The sequence below is a fragment of the Lissotriton helveticus genome, chromosome 12 (assembly GCF_964261635.1).
Source record: "Lissotriton helveticus chromosome 12, aLisHel1.1, whole genome shotgun sequence".
Classification (NCBI taxonomy): Eukaryota; Metazoa; Chordata; class Amphibia; order Caudata; family Salamandridae; genus Lissotriton; species Lissotriton helveticus.
The window spans coordinates 472,901,877-472,917,386 of record NC_136073.1 but is presented as its reverse complement, the minus strand read 5'-3'; the positions used below and the strand labels follow the sequence as shown (position 1 = coordinate 472,917,386).

The 15,510-nt window shown below is 43.5% G+C and overlaps 1 protein-coding gene across 1 annotated transcript in view; it reads left to right on the top strand.

The window, feature by feature from the left end:
* The window catches only part of ADCY7 (adenylate cyclase 7), a 441,560-nt gene that overhangs the window by 226,413 nt on the left and 199,637 nt on the right, over window positions 1–15,510 (top strand). The window contains exon 8 of the mRNA XM_078670626.1: window positions 13,673–13,800. Within this exon, the coding sequence (XP_078526752.1) occupies window positions 13,673–13,800 (128 nt within the window). The remainder of the gene's footprint in view (window positions 1–13,672; window positions 13,801–15,510) is intronic.

Here is a 15,510-nt window from a genome sequence, read left to right as displayed (position 1 = left end):
CTTAACTGAGCTCTTGACCGCCTCAATTGCTCAAAACTCCTGCACAACATTCAGGGGCCGCAGCTGTAACTCTTGGTTCGATCCTTGTGGCCTTTGTGATCCACGGCCTCAGTGGTGTCAAAATCAGTGCAATAGCAGACGATACACGACTGATCATCACCATCAATTCAGAACCCGCATCGACCAGAGAAAGATTCAAAAAGTGCATGTTAAGGAAAGCAGAGGAGTTTTGGCCTAATGACTGGTGGCCTCCTGAGCTGGGTGATTCCCCCCCCACCACACAAATATGGATGAAAAATGTAGGTGTTGTCATAGATGATAAACTCTCAGTGGAGCAACACGTGAAAAGTATCTCGGGCACCTGCTTCGGCTTGATGCGTATGATCAGCAAGCTCTTTCCTTGGCTTCCCCTTCCTGCAAGAAAGTCACTCATTCAGGCGTTATTAGTAAGTAGGCTGGATTATAGTAATTCCCTACTGGTAGGGATTAGGGAAGATCTCCTCTCTAGACTACAGGTCGTGCAGAATACTGCTGCACGTCTTGCCCTTGATCGCCCTTCCCATTCTCCTTCGTAACCTCTCCTGCGTCTACTTCACTGGCTGCCCATTAGGAAGCAAGCATTATTCAAGCTTCTATGTCTGGTATTTAAAACTCTACAGGGGCATGGCTCAGTCTACCTCAGCAAGAAGCTAATACCGTATATCCCTTGTCAGCAACTGAGGTCGAGCAATCGGCTGTTGCTGTGTCCGAGGAGGATCAACAAAATCAGAATGGGAGGTTGCTCATTTTCCTACCTTGTGCCCTCCCACTGGAACAAGCTTCCAGACAACATTTGTGCTAGCCCCACCTTCGGGCTGTTCAAAAAACGTCTTAAAACTGTTGTAAATGAATCTAGGACTCTATTGTAATTTTTCTCGATTCATGCCCTTATATAGGTATAGATTATCCTATCCTTGTATAGGCATGGAAATCATTACCATATTTAGACTGAGCCTATGCAGCCCAAATTCTGCATGGCTACTTCCACTAAATTCCAAGAATCAACAACGATTTCTTAGAGAAACCCGCCTTCAGCAGCTAGGGACTTCCCCTTGCCTGAATACTAATTTGTCCAGGAAATCATGGACTTTTCGAGGAACTGAGTCTTTTATGACGTTATTAAGTCCAATCACACGTCAAACTCGGCACCTTCAAAGTATAAATATGCCTGGATTTGCCCAGACAAACACACAGTGGTTTGGAGCAGATCGACTTACTACTTGCCCGACGCCCTGCAGCAGTAAGTGCCAACGGAAACCGACCCTCCAGCTGACGCACTGAGAGACGCCGTCTTTTCTCCTGCCGAGAAATCCAGCTTCGGTGTTTCCAGGCTACCCTTGCGGGTTGCTGGGAAATCGAGTCCTGAGATTGAGATACAAGACCTCCTTCATTCTAAACCAAGGTACGGAGCTGATTAGACCCTTAGAGAATTCTTGGATAGATTCTTGGCAGAGAAATACTAAACTTGAACTACTCCTTACTTACTTCTTCCCTTGTACTATACTTAGGTTAGGTACACCGGAGTAGGCGTATTTTAGAAACTCCAGTTGAGTACTTTTAGTCATTATTTTATCACTGTATGTATTTGATATGTTTTAGGCAATTTATGGCTTAGAAACCATATCATGCTTTTACAGTACTACTTTATAAAACTTTTCGTATTATATACCTTGTACTTTATAACCAGTATTACGATTGTAGCAGTACATTTCTTATGCTCGAGAAAGAAGACTGTTCAATAAATACTTTTTATTGAAAACTCCAGTCTCTCTATTTTCTCAGCACCTCTGGTGAAACGAAGCATGCACGATTGACTGAGTAAAATAGTTATCTATTGTTTCCGTGACTCTAGAGATTGATTTCCTATTCTTGGGAAACAAAGTTGTCATGTTTATGCGGTTGTCAGAAACGAATCCCTTCTAATGACCTCTGAGCTAGCTGGCTCTCACAATTAAGTCTAATAGATTCGGTAGAGACCTAGTCGACCTCAGTCCTATGTCTAAATGTTGGACTTGGCCCTTCTGGCAGGTTCACCCCTAAACCTTTTGCTTTTGATGGTGAATTGGTGGTAGTGATTTTTGGTTTCTGCGCACTTTCACTGTGCCCCAGTGGAATGTGCGTGCACACTCTGAGTGTATGTGGTGAGATAGGCCTGCCCTCCCATAGGAATGCATGGGGAATGTATGTGTCCCTGGTAGTTCCTGATGCGTGGGGTGTACAGGCTCAAGTCTGGTATGTGCGGACTAGTGTGATTGAATGCTGCGAGATGATGTATGCGGCGTGTATGTGTCTAGTGTGGAAGTGCCACTTCTAGACATGGCTGTGCGTGTGCTGTAAAGATGCTGGCGTGTGATTGGCTGGGGCTGGCTGGGATGCCAGGCTCCATGAGTCATGATGGGTCTGCCCGGTGGTGAGTGTGGAGATTAGCATGCGGATGGCTGGGGAGGAGTGCACCTGGGTCCTGAATAGGGCTGGGCTTTCCCCACACAATGCTGGCTCCGCCCCCTGTGGTGCGTCTAACGACCCTAGCCCTGCCAGTGAATAGAGTGAGGGGCTGAGCACATCAAGAGTGCTCACCAACCAGCTGCGACTGGTTTTTCCCCTCACCCTGAAGCCAGACAAAGGAATTTACAGTATAAGAAGGGGCTGTGTCCCCTTACAATTTGTTCTCTTCCAGGATCCTTTTGCTGAGGGGGGCTGCTGCTGCTGCTGGGCGCCAGGAGGACCGCCACTGGTGACTGCCTCCCTGCCTGGAGGCCCAGTGAGCTGGCTCTGGGCCCAGCCTTGCCCCCCCTGCCTGCTGTAATTCTTGGAGGACTTTTGCTGTACTTGTGGGCCTCTAAGCGCCTGGGAGCGCTTTATTTGCTGTTATAGCGCTTGGGAGCGTGTTGTAATGTACTTTTACTTATTACACTCCTCCTACTGAGCTTCTCTCCCTGCTGCTCAGCCAGTGATGACGTCAGATGGAATGTTGATTGTGTTGGTTTGGAAGAGTATGTCAGTTGGTGTGGATAGGCTGAGCAGTAGAGAGCCTGCTCCTGGTGGGGCACTCTTATGGATCTAACTACATCTGGTCACCTGTAACTAAGAAGAGATCTAAAGAATAAAACAGAGATCATATTACTTGCTTCACCTGGTCTACGCATCATTTACCGTTTTAACACTGGCGACGATTCAAAGAACCCATGGAGCTATCTTGATGGATTAACTTTTAAAGACTGAAGTAAATGAAGCTGCTTTGAAGGAATAAGAATTTTAAGAAAAGTTTCCTTCTGTTTGGAAATTTATGAGACTTAAAAGACCCAAGTAAGTGAACATTGACTTATGGATATGGTGAAACTAGGCACACAATTGCCCCACCAGTGACCCTGCCAACGGTCGCCCTTAACTGAATTGTGCCAGTTTCTGTATCCTTGCTGGTTTTGGAAAAGGACTGACAGTCTATGTTATATTCTTTCATATAACAGCTTTGAGGAATACTGCCCTTGCGTGCTAGAGCGTTTGCCTGAAGCTACAAAGTGACATTCTTACAACCACTTTATGGAAGTACATGATGGAGTTTCCTTTTTCCTGCCTGCCAACAGATTATACCGTGTTCTCTATGTATGCCTGTTTAAGCTTAACATCAAAAGACTGTATACTACGTTATGTAGAATGAGAGTTTGACTCTTGAGCTACCGTTTTTAAGGTGTAAAAATCGAGCGTTTTTGACACTATTTACAAGAAGAGAAGTGCTCTGAATTAGACACCCTTTTGAAACATGACTGCTATACGACCCTTTGGAAAGTGAACAGAGCTCAATGTGGGTCATTAATTCCGTGTTTGTTTAATTGATAGCAGACAGCATGAAAGAAAGCATGATCAAAGGAAAGTGAACAAGAACTTCACTTTCGGCAGCTCAACTGCTTATGACCCCTGACAGAGAGTTCATAGCACCGCGTTGGAAATTCACTTCGATAATTCATTTGGGGAGCATGTAACATGGTGTTAAGCAATTTTGGAAGACTGTTATTCAATTTGGAGCCATGCTGGGTACAAGTTTTTAATTAACCGGATTGTGATTGCAATAGCCGTTGAAGTGTGCGAGGTTTGAACCTTTGTGAAAGTTCGGTTTTCACACGCTCACATCTTACCTTGCCTGCGTGTTTTCAGTGCGACGTCTGATCCTACGTGAGGTGGTTCAAGGGTATTGTGCTGATTATGCACGCGAGGATGCCTTAACGTGCCGGTAGCCACCCGGGACAACATAATCTGCGTGCTACCATTTTAAAGGTTTGGCGCAGCTATATTTTGCCACGAACAGTTGTGTGGGAGCGCTTCTGGAGTCATTATTATTATTCCAACCGCGTTCCTGGCAGACTGCAAGCAAGCCATAACACTCTCAATCAGCTGTGTGAGCAGACGTGGGGTGACGAATTTTAAGTATATAATGCTTCATGCTACATTACAAGAAGAGGTACTATTTATCAAATTACCAATGGAGGGGGTGTTTTTCAACAGACTTATTGGTAGATTTTTTTGACATCTATGGATTTATATTAATACTAGCAGACTACGGATTCAGATTCAAGACTTCGGGTGAGAGATCGCTCATCGGACCACATGACTGTTATTAATATTATTTATGCTGGGCATTGAAATGTTATTTTGTGTGTGAGTTTTAGTTCAAGTTTGTGTGTGAGGTCTGGACTCATGTATGTTACGCTGAGTGCTCATCTTTGGGGAGGTCATATTTATTATTTCATGGCGTGCTTGGAGTCCAAATGAGTTTATTTTTGAGTAAGTATCTCCCCCGGAGTCATGTAATTGTGGGGTTGTCATGGATTTGAGGATACCCTAGATTGTCTTTGGGTTATGGGATACCTATAATTAGTTGGTTCTGGATTTATGGTTCCTAATGGGAATATTGTCTGTATTTTGGGTTAATGGATACCATGGTTTGATTTATGTTTGGACTGTGCGTCAATGTTACGCACCTAGTGAGTTTTTCGGACTGTGTGTTACGGGTTCACACGTGGGAAGTTTACCTTTTGTGTAGCTTCTCCTATTTGGTTTTAAACCCTGTATGTGGTTAATGCCTTTAGTAGGTGTTTGGACTGTGCTATTTGGTTGTGCACATTAAATTGGTGATTCAATTGCTTTGGGTTTAAGCTGACCATTATAATGGTTGCTTTGGGTTAAGGGATACCCGTATTGGTTTTTGAATGTTTTTGGGGTTTTATTACCCTGTCTTAGTTTGGGCTGTGTCTTTCCATTTCTTTTGGGTAGACCTGTTTTTTTTCTTTGGTTGTACAGTTAGGGGTTGTAGATCCCTCTTCTGCCACTGTTGTGTGCCTAAGTTTGTGGTGCACTTGGCTACTCATGATTGTGCCCATAGTTTGGGACATGAGTTTTGTTGATAGTTTCCACGGGTTTTGAAGTATGTTTTAATTAACTTGCTTTCTTTTTGTTTGTGATCTTTATTTATTTATTTATTTATTTTTATTTTTATCGATTTTTAGAGCGCGCAAATACCCGAAGGTGTCTCGGCGCTAATGTTGCTGAACTCTCTGGCGGGTGGGTGAGATTTTAGGCTGAAAACAGCCAAGTTTTCAGAATTTTTCTGAAGTTGAGCAGGGTTGGAGCACATTTGATGTGGAGGGGGTAGTGTGTTCCATAATTTGGCTGTGCCAACCGTGAAGCGTTTGTCTCCCCAATTGACCCTCCTTGTACGGGGGACTATTAGCAGGTGAGCCGAGGATGAGCGTAGTGTCCTGGGGTGTTCAAGCGGGCGGAAGGCTTGTCTTAAGTATAGCGGACCATGGTTGTGGATAGCCTTGTAAGCTATACATAACGCTTTAAATTTAATACGGCTCCTCAAAGGCAGCCAATGTAGCTGTCGGATGTAGGGGGAGACAGATGCAAATTTGGGAATGGATAGCAGGGTCCTAGCCGCTGCATTTTGCACTGTCTGCAATTTGTTGAGGACCTTTTGTTGTGCATTGAGAAATAGGGCATTGCAGTAATCGGTTTTAGAAAAAACTAATGTACTGACTAAGGTTTTGCCTGCAGATGATGGTAGGTAGGGAATGAGTTTTTTGATCCTTTTTAGAATATGGAATGAAGAAGAAACCACAGAATTGGCGTGCTGCTGGAATGACAGCTTGTTATCAAAGACAACCCCCAGATTTCGCACTTTAGATACTGGTTCCGGAGGATGTCCCATCTGGTGTGGCCACCATTGTGGAGACGGAAAGGGAGATGGAAGTAGTATTTGAGTTCTCATCCATCTTCGTTTGTCCTCATTTGTATGTTTGGTAACTTTCATGCATTTGTTGTTGTGATCACTTTAACATGGGGATGATGTATAATTTTTCTTATTATTGCATCCTCTTTTGTCGGAACGTGTGTTTTATCATCTTCACATGTCTTGTTTGTTTTCTTTCATTGTAAAGCGGGGGATGTGTTGTAATGTACTTTTACTTATTACACTCCTCCTACTGAGCTTCTCTCCCTGCTGCTCATTTACCGTTTTAACAGAGCGCTGTATCTTCTCTGCCGGTGCCCATCCGGCATTTGCCCGCTTAATTGCCGCCCTCGAGGGATTCCTCGGCGTGGGGATCCCTCTTTTGCCAATTAGCGGCGCGGGAGCTCACCCCGCTTAATTGCCGCTTGTTGCCGATTTTAAAGTCCCCTGGCAGGTGCCCACCCTGCCAGGGACCTTGCCGCTATTTATTTGTGGCCCCCCAGTGAGTGCCCACCTCGCTTTATATTTAGATTCAACGAGGGAGCCCACCCCTCGTCTTGGCCCCCAAGATCACCGCTGTGATGTGTTGCCCCGCCTCCGGGCCGCCGCGCTGCCTGCGACGACCCGGAAGTGCTGCTGCGGAGAACCGGAAGCAGGAAGCCACGGGAGCCGACCCCGCGCTCCTGCGTGTGCTGGAGGAAGCTTGCCATCCTTCGCCTGTCCCTCGCCGGTCCCCCAGGTGGAGAAGCTCCCCGCCCCAGCAGCCGTCAGCAAGAAGCACCAGAGAAGAGGTCTCCCGAGTCCCACCAGGAGCTGCGAGAGGACGCCTCCACCAGAGACCCGGTGAGTGCCCGCAAAGGAGAGGGGGGCGTCGGGGCACATTGCCGGTGCCCACCCCGCCCCTCTAGTGTGAGGGCCGCCGTGTTGGGAGGCCTGTGGGGTCTTGCTGGATTTCGAGTCCCCCAGGGAGGGACTCCAACGAGCGGGCCTATTTGTCTTTGAGCCCAAGAGGCTCCGGGGGCCATTCTGGTTGTTTTAGGGCTACAAGAGGCCCTTGGGGGCATATTGTTATTTCAGAGTCCCCCGAGCGGGACTCCGACGTCTGGGCCACATTGTTTCACGAGCCCTGAGAGGCTCAGGAGGGCCATTTTGGTTTTTTAGAGCCCGCGAGGTTCCCACTTGCCCCATGGTTTGTTACCGAGCCCCCGAGGCTCAAGGGGGGCACATTTGTAATTCATAGCCCACGAGGCTCAGAGGGGCATTTATTGATCTCGAGTCCCCAGAGGGGGGGGGACTCCAACGCCTGGGCAGCCCACATTTGTGTTGTTTAGAGCCACGAGGCTCTTGGGGGACACGAGTGCTTTTGGCCAGAGCCTGCGAGGCTCAAGCGTTGACCCAACATTGTCACACAGCTGCCCAGCACTTCGTGGGCAGCTGCCATGTTTGGGCCCCTGACTTTGGGACACAGGGCATCCTAGTCCTAGAGAGGCCAGTTGGCCTAGGGACAGTCACAGGTGGTGACTTATGTGAGTTATGCGCAATTGTGTTTTCCTGCACCTCTGAATGTGTTTTAATGCGTCATGTGCCATGTTCTTACACCGCTGAATGTATGTTATGCATCATGTGTTTTCCTTCCCTACACCTCTGAATGTCTTGTGATGCATCATGTGTAATGTGCTTATACCCATACAGGTATTGTGATACTTAGGTGGCTGTTCTTGCTAATACAGATGGTGCTAGTGAGGTCCTGGTTCCCTGCGCAATATTTTCCTAAGGTGGTTAGGGTTGCGTAGGTGGTACTACTGGTTACCAGTGATTACTGGTTGCGTGCTTAATGTTCTATTTGATGCTAAAGTGATTATTATTCAATGTGCAAGTGCTAATTCTACCAAGTGCTAAGTTCTAAAAGTGGTGATTCCTGACAGTGGTCCAGGTGGCCCTGTCTTGTACATATCCCCTGTAAATTCTGCCCGTGCCTGTTGGCACATTGTAAAGTGTGTGTTTTCATCTAATGTGTTTTGGTATAATACAAAGGATATTTTTATACATAACCTTGTGTGGAGTTTCCTTTGTGGTGGGCCTTGGGTGTTGTTGCTGGGGGTGCGTGCGCAAACACTTAACTCACATCGCCTCCAAGTTTAGCCTTACTGCTCGTGCTACGTTACCAGGGGGGTGAGCAGGGGTTATCTTGGCATGTAACTCCCTTGCCCTGACGTGGACGTGGTTGTCTCTGACTGACTTTGGCGCAAGCCCTGGCCAGCCAGGGATCCCATTTCTAACACTAAACTACAGGATTTATTATTCCAATGCGCAGAGCCTATTGGGAATATAGGAACTACACTACAAAACCTGGCTGTCTAGTCACTAATCAGTTGTTTCTCCCCTTCACTCTTCTGATACTGTAACGCCGAGAGATCCCCTTGGGATGATTTGTTTTGCACCTAACAAATGCTAAATAAAGAAATAAATAGGTAGCACAGGGGAGTGGCACCTTATGGTCACAGTACACCCCTCTCCTTGTTTTCCGCCCATTTCTTATTAGGCTAATAGTGACTAATACTCTTATTTATTCACTATTCGTGAAATTTAACACCTTGGCTGCTAAGGGGTTTTCCCCTCCTGCGCTAACATTCTTAGAATACCATTGTTCATGACAAAGGCAGCTCGTCATAAGCACAGCTCAACCGTGCCTCATGACGAGCTGGCCTTGTCATGAGCATGGAAAAGGTTAAAAAACGAAGCACAATTTGTTGAACAGCACTTTGCTACCAGCTGAGGTAAGTAAGAGAAAGCTTTAAAATGTAAGTTTTATGAATGCTTCCAGATGATGGTACGTTTGTTAGACAGAGCATGTGTACGTGTGAGCATGTGTCTGCATGCGTAAGCATTTGTGAGTATGTGTCAGTGACATGGACTGGGTACAGAGTGAGAATGAGAGACTGTCAATAAATGAGTATGAGTGAGTCAAAGTGAGTTATAGCAACAAAGACTGCATATGAGTGTGAATGAATAACAGAATAAATGAGTGTGAGGGAGTGTTAGTGTGAGCGGCAGTGAGTAAGGGTAATTGTGAGTGAGAATGAGTGTAAGGGAGTGTGAGTGGCAGTGAGTAAGAGTAATTGTGAGTGAGAATGAGTCTGACCAAGTGAGAATACATCAGAATGAATGTGTGAGAGGAATGGTCAGTGTGTGTGCATGAGAGTAAGAGTGAATATGAGAGTGTGAATGAGTAAGTGAGTTAGAATGAGGGAGTGTCTGTGAGTGTTAGTGAGTGAGAAAGTATGAGAGTCACAGTAAGAATGAGTGATTGAAAGTTAGGAGAAGGGAGAGTAAGTGAAAGAGAATGAGTGTGGGTGAGTGAATATAAGTGAGCATGGGAGAATATGTGTTGTCATGCTTGCGAGTCTGCCATTGGCCATTCATAGTAACAAACATTCTTGCCCTGTAGAATCACCCATGGCAAAGTACTGTCACGTGCACATACTGGAGATAGTTCTTAGAATCATGGGAACCCATGGTAAAGTACTGGTACTCGCATAGTAGAGGCAATTCTTGTCATATGGGGCAAGTTATGAAAAATGCTGGCATGCATGATATTCTTGGCAGAGAGGGCACTCATAGTAAAATGCTTGCTACAATTCAGGGCAGGTATTCCGCCCTTTTACTTCTCAGAGACTTGGTGAGCAGTGTAATGTATCTGGTTTCTAAAACAAGCATTTGTCTGTGTTGTGTTATATTAATCATGCAGTTATTATGGAACTTCAGAGATGTCAATTATTATGATGTCTTCAGGGTTTTGGTCTTGTGATACGATTTCCTGGGGGTCAGGATCAAAAGGTCATATGATGTCACTTCCTGTGATGTAATTAATGTCAAATGGTATGTGATGCCACTACTGCTATTCCTGGCTTTTTGGTTAATCGACGTCCATGTCAACATTTTGCCCCCTCCTAGTTAAAATGGGCATAGACAGTAGTATTTTTGATTTTCTCTGAAGTCTGTATTCATGTCTCACAGTTTGACCATGGGGATTAAGACCACGTGATCTAGCACATTCTTTATTCTATATCTCACTTTTTATTGCGTTTGGGCTTTAGCTTATCTTTTAGATAGTTTTGGACGAGAGCCTTTTCTTTTGTAGACAAGGAGGCATATTTAGTCGCACTGGGCCATTTGTGATTTGGTGGCTAGGTTAGGCTGGTCGTTGCATTTTACTATGGATATCTCCATAATTTAATGTCTTATATCTACTTGTTACGGTGTGGGTATCTAAGATATTGCGTAACACTAACCGTGTTTATATAGCAGAGAATAGATTCTGCACATGACTCTTGGGCTTAGCACATATCACTTCCCATCTTCCTGAAGCAAAAAACTTGGTTCGAGCTATCTGGGAGATGTCCTAAAATGAGCATGTCCACACATCCGGATGTCTGTTTGGGGTCATTTGGCTACCCTGTGCCCTAGTAAGGTTTTTGGATCAAGCAGCTAAAAAATTTCGTGATGGGACCCAAACCCATTAGCATAACAACTCGGCAAGGTCCATCTGACATTTTCATCTACACTGGACTGGAACTCACATTCTCTTTTATATGTATTCCTTTAAATATTTTTTATATTTTGTAATTTGCAAAGGTTTTTTTTAAATCACGCAATAAAGTCTTCTATACTCTGTAAACCGAGAAACTATTAACGAGTGCCTGAGCTTGGTGCTCACAAGTCTGTGGCTCAGCATACAAGGCTGACGTACTGTACTCAGTAGAGCAGATTTATGTAAGAAACAGTGCCTTATATGCAAGAAAGTTACCATTTGGGTGAAAGATACTTTTCTCCAGTAGAGGCAAATACTCCGAGATTCTGCAGAGTTATGCAAGACAACAATTAGATTTTCTTTTATTATTCAAAACAACAGAAGGTTACGTTTACAATTGGTTCCGAAGGCAAACAAATGCTGTTTATTAACCATGTTCAGGATGGGCATTGTCCATTATATGCCTGTTGATTATCTGAAGCTTTCTCGCTGTAACCCGAGTACATTGCACGCACTGATACACTTAACTGTTTTTTGCACTTTTTATGTTAAATTTCTCTGACTTAAATATCCTGTAGTCTTCTTGAGATCTAGTGGTTTTCCTAGTTGCAGACCAACTTTTTCATGTTTACAGATGTTTTCCACCCAATGCTCAATTTGTAAACAACTAAGTAGCGGTCCCACAATTTTGCTCCAAAGCCCGCACTATGGTATGTCAATGTGCTGCATATGGAGGATGTGGAGTCCTGATCCCACGTAATGCCTCTTTTAATCCACCTCCAGACATTCCATGCCCTTCTATCTCACCCTTGCAGATTCCTGCATTGTCCATTTTTCTGTCGTTCTCTTCCTCTTTCATTGTCCCTTGTGAATATTTCACTATCTTGCTCTGATTTAAAGTATGATGAGGAAAAATAAGTGCCGGTCCCCAAATATGAGTGCTGGTGGGCCCAATTTGCAACCGCCGAATCAAATTAAGTACTAGTTCCACCACATTTGAGTTATGCTGTGGGTGGCTTCCTACACAGACCTGGAAAAAACTGAGCCATCCAAATGAACTGGACCTGGCTTATGGAGCGGAGCAGCTGAAAATAATTGTCCAACAATGTTCGAGGTAGCGTCGTAGGAGGCACCATTGTTTAGCCTGAGACAGAAGGCCATATTGGATACACTCCAAAGCTGCATAGAAAAATTGGAAATGTTTTGGAAGTCTTCCAACAGTGGATGCTGGTATTGAAGATGCAGCCCTATCAAAACTGAAGAAGGCACCCTGCTTGGCATATATGTGATATACGGAAGGGGGCCTTCCCTAGAATGAGCAATAAAAGGGAGAAGATCCCATCAAAGAGTTAGTCTATAATCAGAGTTTCAGGCATAGCAAAAGGTTTGCATGTAGAACTGTTTTGCAAAGTGAGCCATTGTTTTGGTAGCCAGAGAAAGAGAACAACCCAAATAAAAAGAAATTCCGAAATGGGAAGGGAGTATCCTACAGATGCCTTTGTAGACGGTAGTTAAGTTAGGAAAACGTTTGGGTACCAAACAACGCTGGTGGGGTATAATAATGAACAGAGACAGCTGGTCTTTTAGGTTCGAGGGCGGTAACAAGCCATGGTTATGAAAGTGATTAAGGGCCAGGTGTACGACGGCTTTTAGTGACACAATCGGAAACTCGGGCTGTTGGGACAGCTAAATAGCCTTTTCACATGTACTAACTCTATTTTGCGCGTCTGTAATCTATTACCGACTTGCAAAATAGGGTTTGGAGTTTTCTATTAAGAAGGGGCGTGCCAAAGGCATCCCTTCCTAATAGCAAGTCGCAAGGGCATGTACGATTGTTTTGAAACTGGAATACGGTCGCAAAATAATTGCAGTTTACCACCTACTTCAAGTCAGTGATAAACCAGTCGTAAACGGGAAGGGGTCATCCTCTTTGTGACTGGCAGCTAAAATACTTTTTAAGAGCAGGTTAGTGGTCCCACAAACCTCTGCCTTCTCTTAAAAAATTCAACGAAACGTTTCATGTTTCTTATTGAAACACATCCCTTTTTCCTTAAAAGAAAACGAGCTGCATTTAAAAAATATAAAAGTTGCAGCAGGTCAGCAACCCTGTGTTATTTTCTGTTCCAATGGGTTGTAAATTGCGACCTGCCTCATTAATATTGATGAGGCAGGTCTTTAGCGATTCCCAAGGGGTCACAAATGTGTCTGAGACACATTAGTACATTTCATTTTGTGACTCAGAAATTGCGAGTCTCTAAAAATCACTGAATGCTGTCCAAATGGCATGTTAGGAGGTTTAGTGACTGAGCATAACATTGAGGCTTTTTATTAAGTACCAACTAAGAATTTCAGTTCTGCAGAACTAGTTTGTGGTACTTCCTTGAAATGTTTATGCCCTTCCTTGACCATTAGGGTGTTATGTGTGGTTATAATGTGGTTAAACATTTGGTAGAGAGAATAGTTTAATATTTATTCCATTTTTAACCTCATTCTGAAAAATGTGGAATTCCTATGTTTCAAAATAACCATGCTTTGTTCTGCCTTTTTCATCTTGGAATGAGGACTAACATGCAGTATAATTCATGCCAAACCAACATTTTGGACATTTTCTGCTTTTCCATTATATTTTCCCATAAACAAATTCATTCATTCAATATCTATAAAATCAAAACACACGGATGAGTCAAACTGCTACACAAGTTGTGATCCTGATACAGGCAGAAATGCTTTTGCTCCCAAGTCTGAATGTATCTTCACCTTTGGAAGAGGGCTTTAGTATGTTGACAAAATATTTTAATTAAAAAAAAGCAAAACCCCATTTTGCACTACGCTAACCTGTGCTTATAACAATGCATTGTGTTTTCCTTATTCTGCAGGAGAATGAGTGTATGCGAATCAAAATTCTGGGAGACTGTTACTACTGTGTCTCAGGGCTGCCTGTGTCATTGCCAACCAATGCGAAGAACTGTGTGAAGATGGGACTAGATATGTGTGAGGCTATAAAGTGAGTAAAATAATGCTTGCGAAACCAGGTACCAATAATAAAAGAAATGAATATGTCTAAATATGCCTAATTGCAGTGCTTAGATGGCCTGTTTACCCAGCAGTAACTTTAGAAACATATGTGGTACTACTGTTTTTTTCATGAATGTTCAGCAAAATATGAACATCAACTGAGGTCGAAGTTCCTCAACATAACTTTCAAATAACTGCATGCCAGGAGGATCACTTTCACATAGCACAGTCTTTTTCAGTCATCAGCATCACACATGCTGGCATTTGTAGGCTCATTCTTACAGCAGTTAAAAATTAAACTACAAGGTTTGACCAGCATGTTTAGTAATGTTGGGTGAAAGACCAGGGTTTAATGAAAGTCAACCTTTGGACATTGAAGACCGATTTCCTTGAAGAAATTCTCAATACATTTGAAATCGACCTGGTGTCAATTCACTTGTACCATCCACCCAAATAGTAATTTTAATTCTGCAGTCTACCTGCTTTTGCTGCTTCAATGATCCTCACCAACGACCTCCCTCCAGCTGCTCTAAACCCAGAGAAATCAATTCCATTTATAAAGGCATGCTACATTTATACTTGGGGTATGATTTATGGAATCATTTGTAAGACCATAGCCTGAATCATTTTTCTGTTTGAATTAGTCTTGTTTATTTCAACTAGTATTTGGAGCTGACTAATGCTATGATTGACCATGTTATAACCCACTGTGCATGCAATCCAAGCTCGATCTCTCTTTGTGCTGGGGCTAGAATGCTCAGCCTGCTAGCTTCAGCAATCTCTTATGGCCGGGACAAGATGACTAGGTCCAACATTGGTGTGATACCTACATCATGCGTCACTGGCAGTGAAACTTAGTGGGCAGTCAAAAGACTATCACTTTGTGGTAGTGGACTGTCATTTACTGTTTATCTATTGAAATGGGCACTAAATTTGCACAGGCATACAGTTTTACTGATAAAACTATAGCACACACAAATGATCATGTGTGGAAATCGGGTTTCAGTGAATATGTATAATTTGTGCATCACCAAGTAATGTGCCTTGGTGTGTTTTGATCCTATTGAAATCTTTGTTTCCATCACACACCAGAATTACACAAAATGTGCTTAATTCTTTTCTTTCCTAAATCCTGAATTTGTACAGTTCAGTTATAGGTATTTACAATTTGTTGTGTGCTACAAAAAATGACATCCTACAGCCTGTCCTTTCACACTTCCTGTAATCCAGCAAGATTGTCACATAATTCACTTTAGTTTTCTTTCTCTGACTGTGAACTGAGGAGTTTTTAAACACCAATCCCGATGTTAAATAAAATTGGCAGCAATTTGTCAGAAGACAGCCTGACATTTGGCCTTGGTCTTTGAACCTCAGCAAATGTGACAACACAATACAGAATTTAAAGGCTTCTTTTATTGCTTGAACTTTTTTGACCCTCCAAAAATTAGCTCAGGACCCAGATTTTGGGAAACACTGGTGTAGATGAAAGTTTGAGAAGTGTTTTTTGAGTTTCTATCAATAACACTTCTTGGGAATAAACTACACTATACTCACCAGATTTTAGTAATAAACCTTATTGATATTTCGAATAAATATTTCTTCCTAATGGCTAAAACTAATATACTGACGAAGGTGCAAATTAGTGTCCACCACTAGGTTCGCTGCTCTTGTCTTCTTCCCACCTACCAATGCCATTTTC